This window comes from Phoxinus phoxinus (genome assembly GCF_949152265.1).
Source record: "Phoxinus phoxinus genome assembly, chromosome: 3".
NCBI lineage: Eukaryota > Metazoa > Chordata > Actinopteri > Cypriniformes > Leuciscidae > Phoxinus > Phoxinus phoxinus.
Genome location: NC_136878.1, coordinates 9,611,992 through 9,624,080, shown reverse-complemented (window position 1 = coordinate 9,624,080; position 12,089 = coordinate 9,611,992). Strand labels below are relative to the sequence as shown.

General features: G+C 36.5%; 1 protein-coding gene across 1 annotated transcript in view; it reads right to left on the bottom strand.

Annotated features, from left to right (window-relative positions):
* The window catches only part of srrm4 (serine/arginine repetitive matrix 4), a 54,250-nt gene that overhangs the window by 3,042 nt on the left and 39,119 nt on the right, over window positions 1-12,089 (bottom strand). Inside the window, exons 3-12 of the mRNA XM_079605984.1 lie at window positions 9,835-9,924; window positions 8,663-8,734; window positions 8,516-8,542; window positions 8,069-8,119; window positions 6,342-6,416; window positions 3,836-3,974; window positions 1,185-1,513; window positions 557-742; window positions 340-444; window positions 94-222 (exon numbers count right to left, since the gene is read on the bottom strand). Coding sequence (XP_079462110.1) covers window positions 94-222; window positions 340-444; window positions 557-742; window positions 1,185-1,513; window positions 3,836-3,974; window positions 6,342-6,416; window positions 8,069-8,119; window positions 8,516-8,542; window positions 8,663-8,734; window positions 9,835-9,924 — 1,203 coding nt within the window. The remainder of the gene's footprint in view (window positions 1-93; window positions 223-339; window positions 445-556; window positions 743-1,184; window positions 1,514-3,835; window positions 3,975-6,341; window positions 6,417-8,068; window positions 8,120-8,515; window positions 8,543-8,662; window positions 8,735-9,834; window positions 9,925-12,089) is intronic.

The window sequence follows — 12,089 nt, the reverse complement described above, 5'->3', positions numbered from 1 at the left end:
TTAACTGATCTCCAAAGTAAGATCAGCAGAGTTGTTTCTGTTTGTGATTCATACAGTTTGTATTGTAACACTAGTATTTCTCTAAGAACAGACCTTGTAATTCTACGGGCTTCCAGGTGGCTGGGGGAATCTCTTCTTCTCTTTCTCATAGGGGAACAAGGTCTTCTCCTGCTGTGCTTTCTACTCTTGCAGGAACTGCAGTCTCTTTTCCGCTCTCGAAACCTTTTCATCCACACATAAAAGAGATGCGAGCATGTATGTGTTCAAAAAGTGTTTTCAGTCATAATCAAACAATTATATTAGATAAAATTACACATCTCCTTTCAGATAAAAAATCACCTGTCTGGTGTGCACCGTGAGTAATTTAGACTGCGGCAACTGCTCCCACTAGACAGACTGTCTCTCCGTGAACCCAGCGAATAACTGGACGAACGGGAATATGATCTGTAAGTGAGCCGAGGGAAATTATATTGTCAGATACAAACATACGAGTTTATGACTAAATCGAAAGCTTAAAATAAGAGTTCCTATAATAAATAGCCGCTGTGCGACCCACCTCCTCCCTGAGGACAGGGATCGGCTTCTGGAATAGCGCCCTGAGTATCTGCTTTGGGATGAAATGCTTCTGCTGCGGGACCTCGTTCGATCCTGATATCTATCATAAGACGGCCTCCGATTCCTATCGGGGACGAGACCCAGAGGCTGTGTCTTCTCCAAATCAGCATTCCTGCCTGTGTCTTCACTGCAATTACAAGAGGGAAATTATTTTAGGCCTTTACTTTATTACTTCACAATGGAAGTGACAGGAGATCTGGATATTTGCAGAGAGAGTCAGCACTTTGTACAAGGATTATTATAGTTAACTAGACAAATTAAAACACAAAAACTAATGAAAATAAAAAACAACAAAATTACTAATACGAATACAAACCTATAATAGCATCTCGATGATGCCTAAATAACACTGCTTCTGTTGTTTTTTGGTATGATTTTATTTTACATGTAAAGTCACTCATCAGTGGTCATATGTTAAAAGTAAAACGAAAGCCGAACCTACACCGAATATTATTTAACTGGAAAGAAACATGGTTTAATGGCATGTTAGCGATACATTTGATGTACACCATCACATTTTTTTTAGACATATGTAAAGTTGATGTAAAATGCATTCAAAACAGTCTTACCCTTTAAACGTGTTGAAGACAGAGCTGTGTAGGGTATTTTCTCTGAGTACTGGTTTACCCAGAGAGTCATAGCTGGTTAGGGAGTGTCCTGAATCCGAGGCATTGTCCCCATCGGCTAGTCTAAGCTTCTCAGGACATGTTAAATCCTGACAAGAGAACTTTCCATTTCTGGTAACTTTTGACCTTGTGATGCCAGTTTTACTTGACGGTGGAGAGGACGTGTCATTTCCCGAATCGTAATCTGCCCGACCTTTGCCCTTATTGGATATTGAGTCCTGGACGATCATCATTTTGTTTAAACCCTCAACCCCATGATGTGATGGTGAGACCTGCAAGCAGACAAAGCAAAGTTGTTGTTTTTCTAAAGAAAAAAAAGGCAGTATCATTAAGCTGCTACCTGCATGATGCAGTCTGAGTACTCTTTAAAAGGCACATATGTCCCTACAGAGCACAGAGAGGAAATCAATCAAGATTTTTTGGGACAGAAACTAAAAGATTAAAAACCGCCATGCAAATCTGTCACATGCGAGAAGTTTGAAAAGAAAGAAGAACAAAGCAAGTACTCTTACAAAAGAAACTAATGGAAAAGAGACTGAAGAGAGAAAATAAACAATGAACCAATGCTAATGAAAACGGCAAATTAAAGAAAACATCCAGATCAAAAAAAGAGAGAAAAGAACCTACATGAATAAACTTCCAGCTACTTTTAAGTCAGAAGAAAGAGAGAGTAAACGGAAACAGAAATCCCCAATTTGAAAGTTGCTTTCCTTTAAAGAACATTAAACAGACATCACAGAATGGGCTTAAGTAATATATCTATATATCTATATATAATCATATGAAAAGGGTTGCAGACAAAATAAATATCTCCATCACTCTAAATATTCAAAATCCTTGAGAAAAACAAAAAGAACATGTTTCTGCTTTAGTCCCCTGTCGGAAGAGATTTTACAGTCCACCAGCGGCCTACAGTAAGTCCCTAAATCTGCGGATAGCATCGACTTACCAATCAAGACTTCCTCCTTAAGTAGGTAAGGTGTAAGAAAAAGGGAAGAGCGGGTGACATAAGTGCATCATTAGAGTGGTAAAGTGCAAGAAAAAGACAATAACCCTCTCTTCTTTAAATCCAACTCCAATCTGCCAAACACCGGCATGAGCCTTTTTCTTTACCTTTGTTGTTCACCTGTAGGTTTGAAATTAGATCTCATTTTCTATTGTGGGACTGATGGAGTAAATTTAAGTAGACTCTACATCCTTAATAGAATCAGTTTCCTTTATAGAAAATGGAAAGAAGCTGCTAGGTTTCAATAAGATTCTAGTTTGCTATAATGGCACAAAAAAAGCAATCAAAATGGTTTATGGTGGAATTTGCTCAAATCTGGTATAGCCCAGTGGTTATTTGTAATGATCAAGCTGTGAAGTATGAGACTGGAACAATTATGTGCAGGTTTATGTATTTTATTTTGCAGGGTATCAGCTTTTTGCAAGCTTCAGTGTATGAAACAAACTGCACCAGTGCAAAAGTTTGCTTTGCTTATACAGCTAACCAACCAGGGATCCACACCAGGGCCAACGGAGCATTAAAATTTACCTCCCAAAAATATATTTTCTTGAAAAGGGAGACTTTCGTACAAAGGTGTTTATAGCAACGTCTACAGCTTAGGAACAAAATAACAACAACAAAAATCAGTGTGGAAGGAATATTTTCTTCACACTATGGACAATCTTTAAACATGATGGCACGAGACAAAAATATTAGCAACGATTAAAGTTTAGAAAATGTAATTCATGTTACTTTAATGATTTTGTGATTCATCTGCCACGCGGGCATTATTTTTCTCTGTAGTATCTTCAAAGGCTTGTTTCTTGAAAAACTTTCAGAAAATAATTGTTAGAAAATCCACAGTGCCGTGTATAGGATTATGTAAATGATTAACTTTATTAAAATATTCGTTTTTTTATGACGTTATACAGACTAGGCATTCTCTGGTTCCCCAGGACCATGTTCTTTAGTGATAGTGAACTTTTTTATTTATTGAATGATGTTTGATATTTCTGGTTGGAGGGGATGCATTTAGAGTGTGGCAGTAGGTTGCGTGTCACTTTTAACAAGTGTAATTACTGAGAGCGGAAAACACTTGAAAACCACTCTCATTAAAAAGTTAATTAACTTAAGTTTAAATTGTGTGTCAAGCATGTGTGCAATATGCAAATCACATGTTGGTTAAAAATTCTAACCACAAAAATAACCTCACTCAAAGGCATTGCTACAATGATGATTATTGTTCATAATAAAAACGAGATGGCAATGCAATATTAACCAATTTACAAAACAAAAAGGACTATAGAAAAACTTAATCTGTGAGAATTAAAAATGCTATGCCTTTATGCGTAACTATGGCTAGTTTCAATCCAAATCCTATTCAAAAGCAAGCAAACAGTCACATAAATAACGATAAAGATTTCTCCATGGGGGAAAAGATTTGCACTAGCTGGCTTTCAAATGCATTAGTTTAACAGATAAGTGTAAAACAACATAGCTTTTGGTCTTGACATCCGTTAAGTAAAAAGAAATCAATGGTTTCACAAGGGCCTTACAGAGCAAGAGTTCGGCACTGTAAGCGCATCAGGTAGCCATCAGAAACACTTACGGTGCTTTCAGAAAAGTGGCAGCAGCACTTAGAGGAGATTTTATTGGTCAGCTTGATTGCCGACCTGCATGCATCGCCTCCATGGACAGCTGATGAATGGCCACCGTCTTGGAAACCGGATTTTTCACAATCTTCATATCTACATACACAAAGCACATTAAAACGTTGTTAAAGGCCCCTTCACCTCAAGGAGAAATTTTAATATTTATATTCACATTAAATATACAAAGTACTGTAAGTTGAATCACCAATTTAGCTATGGTGCTCACAGCACATTTACAACAGTAGCAATGAAATCATAATGTGGAACAGCGGAAGAATAATACCGTAGTCAGTTTTTCCTTTCTACATCATTTAGGCAGTGAGGTGGAAAAATGAGTCCTCCACAGGTTAACATATGGGGATGTCACTGTCACTGGGAGAAGCATCAATTAAAGTGGCAAAAGTGTAAAAATACAGTATGGAAGCACTTTGTCTAAAGAATCCATTTAAGAATATTTCGATATTTCTCCCGAAATAGTAGTGGCAGAGATATCCAGCTAATGTCCATTTACTTGAACAATTGGCAACAAGAAGATTTCTATTTCATTGTTTTAAATGATCGTCTAGTTCCTCTATCTTCATAGGCTTAAGGTGGAATAAAATGGTTTCCTATGAAAGGACATGCCAATTATACCAGCTCAGGACATAGATTATATGTAATGGGTCTTTGGAAAGTGAACGAGGATTGGGAACTGACGGCCATTGTTCCTGTTGTGTGGCGTGAGTGGGTTCTCTGTGCCTTTTCAGCTCCTGAAACCATGTAAAGCTTCACTGTGCTCGCCTTCTATAATGATTTCGTCCTTTGAATATCCCTAAGAAATTCCAAATAATGGAGAGATCAGCAAGGGATTTAAAACCAATCATCTCCAGCTTAAGATTATTTCAATTTGAAACCGAAGCTTGGTCTTCTCCGGTCACCAAAAAGCCAGAAATTCTGCGATGAATGAATGAGAGGTTGTTGTTTTTTTGTATGACGGACTGATGAAGTAATCAGAGTGGTGACACCTGGGAGAGCATTTGAGGCAAATTTAGTGCATGAAAAACTCTTTGTCTGTGATTACTCTGATGTGTTGATCTCATTTAAAATGTATTTTTAAAATACACCTTTGACCCAGTACAAAATTGTCTTATTTTACATCTCATACTCATTTGCCTAATGAGGAATCATGTACTTTAATGTCCCAGCATTTGTCATAATATCTATACATGGGCGATCAGCAGGACTGACTTCTATATGCTTCTATATGCTAAGGCAATCTTCACTGACACCTACTATCAAAGAAAACAGATTTAAGCCTGAAACTTAATTTCATCCCTATTCCCTACAGTGCTCCATCTCTACAGTACCTCAACCCCATCACCCCACAACCCACTCAAAAGAGGCGCAACTGTTCACGGGGGCGAGATCTCAAATTTCATTCCCTTTCCCGATTCCATTGATCTACGTGCCAAATGTTGGACATAAGCTGCGAGAGGCAGATAAAAGAGTTTCCTCTGTGTCACCTCTACTTTTATCAGTCATCGCCACAGTGGCACTGGATGCTGACTGATAAGATAAAAAACCTGACTGGTCAGCATGAAGCCATGAATATCTCTGACCCCCCAACATTCACCCAAAAATGCCAAAACTTTATTTTGTGGAATTTTTAAAACATTCTGACTAAGAACTATCTAATCCATACAAATGTGGGACTTATTTAATTCTTTAATGTTGAACATTTACCTGCAGGTAAAGACTTATTTTTCAACTTATGATTCTATTCTAACTTGAATTTGTGGTCACTTTAGAATACTGTTCCGTTATTATTTAATAACTACACAGGAACAAATAAGTAATGCAATATTAACATTGGTAACTCTGCTAACTAACACGAAACTCTGATTAACAATTTAGTAAGTGATAACGCTCAGTTGAATGTAGTTCACTATTAGCTAATCAATAACAATTTTTTACATACCCCCCAGAGGACTACTAAAAACTACTATATACAGGTTCATAATTACTGAGAGTAATGCACAATGTATATGTATAATTATGTCCAAACTAAAGATCATGGTAATGACTCAAGTATTATCAAATCCTTCAGAAGGAATCATTCATTATTTGGAACAGTCCGCTAAAGTGAAAGCATGGTAAGTGTCTAGTAATAACTGAAGTCATTGTAAGCTTTTGAGGTTTTGGATAGGAATAACTCAAGTGATATAAATCATTCTAAAATAATTAATTTGGATCAGTATTCTAAAGTGAGGATCATTTGTTCCTGTGTAGTTATTCATTAATGACGGAACAGCATTATAAAGTGTTACCGAAATTATTATTTATTTATTTTTTAGATCATTAAATGTGATGTTATAATGCCACTGATATACTGGACAACATAGCAACTTCACCATGGAGTTACAATGAAGTTTACATTTAAATTGGCCTTCTCCCAATTATTTAGTTGCAAGGTCACACAAATACCTGTTTTCCATGCAGGAGGAACTCCTAATTTCAGCTTTCCGGCGCCGGTGTCTGCGATGATAGTGGCTCCTTGACCTGAAGGGTAACCAAAAGAGACATACATCCAACAAATCAATTATCTCACCTGTATTTATGCTATTTTGTGTTGGTACAGCAACATCAAGATTTGAATTTGCATTACTCTCCCATTACACCTCTTATTTTAATTGATCTTATCATTGCAGTGATAGAGAAAGAAAGAGAAAGCAAAGCAGTAAGCGAAAGAGTAATTACGATGCCACGAGACAATAAAATACATGACATAACACCCCAGCAAGAGTCAGAGCTCTGTCTCTGAAGTGTTATAATTGAATGTGGCACATGTAAAACAGTGTTAATTGAGTCTGAAATGGAGACAGTTGAGTGCAGATTCACATAAAGTTGCTGAGTGATTTCAATTAAAGTTCCAAATTGAATTTAGCTGCCCAACAAACCATACAAAAGAGCAGACCATGTTTAATGGATTGAAATTGAATACATTTTAAACAGGTAGTTTAAAACCTTTTATAGCTACATTACATTTATGTATTGTTTATACATATTATAGTAGTGACAATAATGATTTTATATTTTGAGGACACTGTGATGTGTTATCCCCCTGGGACATCTTCTTAATGCATTAAAGACAACTTTAATAAGCAATCACAACCCGTAATGTGATATATTTCTGAATAAAACAAAATATTCAATGAGAGAAACATTAACATACATGTTTCCTGTCCTGTGAAAAGAAAAATTGTTTCAGGGGTAGATATTTCGATGATTAAATGAAACATAACATTTACACGTTTAATACTATTTCACAATATTACTTTTTTTACTGTATTTTTTATAAAAAGACAGTATTGGTGAGCATAAGAAACTTCGAAAACATTAAGAAAAATGTATCAACCCCAAACTTTTTAATGTAAGTGCACACAATTATGCACAAAAGACCAGTAATATATTGTGAAAGTAGAACTTTTTATTTAAAAACGATTTTTGCAAGTTACTGGTTGAAAACTTTTAACTTTTAACACATCATAAATAACAATTTCAGATGGAATAAACCCATTTTTGTAGTTAAAATTCTATTTCAGCATCAGTTTAATATAAAATTTAACAAATCAAGACAAAGATGAGCTTATGTAAACAGTTTCCTTTAAGTGCAATTCAGTTACAAAGGACAAAGAATTTAGAGTCTTGGGTCGTGAAGCAAAACCACTTGGGAACCATTGATTTAACCCACTCACAAAACCTGAAGGTTTTGAGGATCAGAAGCCCAGCGAGGCACTTCTTCCCTGGCTGTGTGTGTAGCAGGCTAGCGGCGTGAAATTGGTTCATGTTTCTGTCTCTCTGGCTGCTCGCCTGCTTCAGTGAGGAGCTGCTCTAAGATTGCACCAGCTCTCCTTCAGTTCGAGAGAGCACACGACAAAAGCAGCCAATAACAGCACTCTCTGAGAGGAGCTGAGGTGCACTACAGAGCTGCTGTCAATACACTGTAATCTAATCTAGAAAATATGACTCTTGTGCATGAAGGGTCATGCAGGTGCTTTATAGTGTAGAATGCGTTAAGCCTTTGACACTAAAGGATAAACCACAGAGGGAACTTGAATATAACTCAATAAACTGTCAGTGCTTGAATACTTTCAACTGAAGTGTAAGCTGGTGGGTTTTAAATAATTAAGGCACATTTAGAAATCACCAACCTCTTTTTATGTTTTTTCTCCTCCTTTCTTTTACGTCTGGGACTCGATCCACTGTAAAAATAGCAGAAAAATGATTGATCGGGTTTAAATTAAAAGGTCCCATAGGAAAGAAAATTCACACGTGAAATTGCCTTGCTGTTTCTGCTACACAACAATGTGATTAAATGGAGAGCAAATGGAGGTACAATAATTGTACCTTTTTTTCTCTCCCAATGAATTTTAGGAGAAACATCTGAGACAAAGTGGATACTTAAACGATTTATAACTGAGCTCTCCATTCAATCTCCTGGACTATACGAGAGGAACCTCTGAGCAATAAAATCGTCTTCTGGGAGCCATAAACTACCGTACATAAAAGCACTTAACAATAATCAACAGGTATTATGTGTACTGTGTAAAAAAGTACTGTGCCCTTTATTGTATGAAAGAGTATAAAAATAAATGTACCTGTGCCTTCCCTTCCTTGAGGCAGACCTAGAGGAAGAGAGGAGATGACTTTAAAAGGAGCCGTGACAAAACAACCACACCACATCAGAAAGTCGTATACTCAAAGCAAACTTCTAAACATGACCTGATGTGAAAATCAATCACTACCTATGTCGCTTCCTTTTCTTTGAGCTCTTCTTTTTCTTCTTCCTCACAGGTGATGGACTGCAGGAGGGAGATCTGGGAGATCAAATAAAGCCATATGTAGTTAAAACACATACAACATTTTGTTTTAAAGGAATATTTCTCCATTTACAAAAATCTTGGAATGTGTTCCAAAGACTTTCATATGCTTTCAAACTATTTAGAATATGATGCACAAGAAATCTGGATACGTTTTTATTATTATTATTATTATTCCATCATTATTCCATTATATCCTTTTATGCCTCTTCCTATTTGTAAAGTTATTAAAACCCTTATCTTCAATTATTTTTTATTCAGCAAAGGCACATTGAATTGATCAGAAGTGACAGTAAATACATTACTATGTCGTTGGCATTATTACAGAAGATTTTCCTTTCAAATAAATGCAGTTCTTTTGAACTTTCTATTCATCAAAGAGTCCTAAAATATTAAGCAGCACAAATGTTTTCAACATTGATAATAATAATAAAAAATTATTGAGCCCCAAATCAGCATATTAGAATCATTTCTGAAGAACTATGTGACACTGGAGTAATAATGCTGAAAATTCAGATTTATTTGTTTTTTTATTTCTTCAGCTTCAAAGGAATAAATTACATTTTAAAATACATTGAATTAGAAAGCAGTTATTTTAAATAGTGATAATATTTCTTAATTTTAATGTTTTACATCGAATACAGTTAATGCAGCCTTGGTGAAAAAATGTATGACCCCAAACTTCTTAGAAAAATATGTAAATGATAAGGGCTGTTAATATATATGTTTTGAAGATAAAAAAAAGCTTTTAATGGAATGGAATGGAATTCAGTGAGTGTATTTCCTAATTAACAAGCACAGAAAACGCAAATGGCAAGAAAACAGAACATCTAAAATAAAAATGTAAATGCATTTCCTTTAAACTTAACAAGCTTAGAACATTTATTCTGTTGAATGGCTCTTCTTTACGACACTAACACACGTTCTTTAAGCCTACATGTGAAAGTTAAACACTGTTGTTGGATATTGACAGCAGACACCATTAAATGCAGAATGAAATCTTTCTATCTATCTTAAATACATGTATTTTCCAGTGCTGTAGACTGGTCAGAAGAGAAGGTCATTATCACATGTGACCATTTGTTTTGTGGGCTGACCTGTGTCTCCTCCTCTTCCTCTGTGACTTCTTCTTCTTCTTTTTCGTTTTATGCACTGGCCGTGGAGAAAGTTCGGCATCAAGAGACACACTGGAAAAGCAAAGTAAAGAGAGAACATATTTTTCAGAGTCAGTTTGTTATTTTCCTTTTCTAGGTGACAATAACTCATTAGTAAGAGCTTGATGAATGACCCGTAATTGTAATGACCACTGTAAGCAAAGTCAGGGTTGAGTTGACAAAAACTGACTGTTAGTAAAAAGTTTTTCACTTTCAAAGTCAGTTCAGAAATTAAATGTCCGGCTAGTAGAGCTAAAAGGTTGATGGTCTATCATGTTTAAAAATAACGTACCACCTACATTTAATCCTACCCTAAACCTTACCAACAGTGTTAACAACAGCAAGTGTGATTTAACACATTTGCTAAGGCGACCATGCCATTTTAGCTTGCTTCTACAAGTTTCTCAGGTATTTTATCATGACTCTTGCTTCACAGGACTTGTAACCAAATGCTCTGCATCATAAGAGCAATCCTGTACCAGCTGAGTGACCGAGCAAATTTACTAAATCAGAAAAGCTATACATATGGAGTTGATCATGTGATGCAAATGTCAAAATAAATTACTTTACAAATCATGAACTATGATGATAAAAGTGTTTTGAGGTCAACATAGCATTGTGAAAGGAATTGTGTGGAAATAAGTCTATTGCTCGATAATCTGCCCCTGTAATCATAATTTATGTGAAAAGGAATAAAAGTTGTTGGTGTTTTTTCCCACTAGTATTAATTTCAGCTTGAAACTTCAGTTTTACAAAAATGTGAGTAGAGGCAATCCCAGTGAGCCTACTATAGGTTGGCAATGTGTAACCCAAAACATCTAAATTCTCCAGAACAGAAAAGGCACAGGGAAAAATAGAGGTTAAAGAGGAAGGATATAAGAGACAGCAATAAGGAGAGAGAGGGAAAGCAGCATGCTCGGACACATAGATGACAGGCAGCTTTTAAAATCAATTTACTTTTAGTGGCAACACTTCTGCAACAACAAAGCAGAAGATCAGAGAGAATGGATGGCGTGTCCTGACTGAATGGGACATGTGTGCCGTTTCAAAAGCACTGCAGTGTCACCTCAAAAGCGTCTTTTAAAGGCAATAACATTGAGGGGAGTGCAAGGAAGGATTTTAAGCTTAACCGAGAGATACCACGGTGTATCCACTACTGAGAGTCTTCCTCAGGCAATTCAAATGCAATCATCAACAGGGAGACTATACAACAGACATTTATATCACACACTTTCAATGTGTTTACTAAAGCACAGGGCACAGCTGTTATTATTGTGATTGCAGCAATGACACACCACTCTCATTCCATCAAGACAACAGAAAGGGTCCAATCAAAAGTGGGCGTGAAGCGTTATACCCTAATCACTAATATTCTTGATTCAACCAGAAGGGAAGAGGCGAGCTGATCGAGTTAAGACATTTTCCGGGCTAATTGCAAAGGTTACATTTCTGACCCCCTGAACGAAGAGGATTTATCAAATATAAAGACTGAAAAGCTGGAATGAGCAAACACTATTCCCCTGTGCCTATCTTATTTAGCCACATAAAGTAATGTCCTTCCATCACTTTTAATCCTTTGAACCCCCCAAAAAATCCATTAGATGCTTCAAACTCCCCAATCTGTTCCATTCAGACACTGATAAGGCTCATGTAATGGAACAGCTGACCTCTATAATATTTTTAAAGGCAGATTTTCTGATACTCACCCCATTTATATCAAAGAGACTCATTTTAGCTTGCTATATTAAGCTTAAAGTGCTCTGTGACCGAAGGAGCTTGCCTCACAAGAATTAGCACAATGGAGGTAGGAGGGATAAACACTGAAAATGTAGATGTTCCTGCCTTCATAACGATATGTGTATAGTAAATAGCACTTCATAATTTACACATACACATAACAGACTGTCAGAATGGCATGCATCTGACAGACAGCAATGAAAATATAAAGCGTGGGAGAAGGTATACAGGATATTCGTGACAAATGCACATGACTGGTGCAGGTTAAAGGCACGATGGCAGCGGCAATGAGATTTGCTTCTTGCGGCACATCGCTACAGCAGGATAATAATATTTCATAGACACAGGGGAGTGCTGTCCGTGACAGTCGATGAATTACAGACTGTTGTACCTTTGGCTTTGCCCAGCCAGTCAGTGATTCAATATGAGCACTGAGAGGAAGCCATTTAGATGGATCAAAA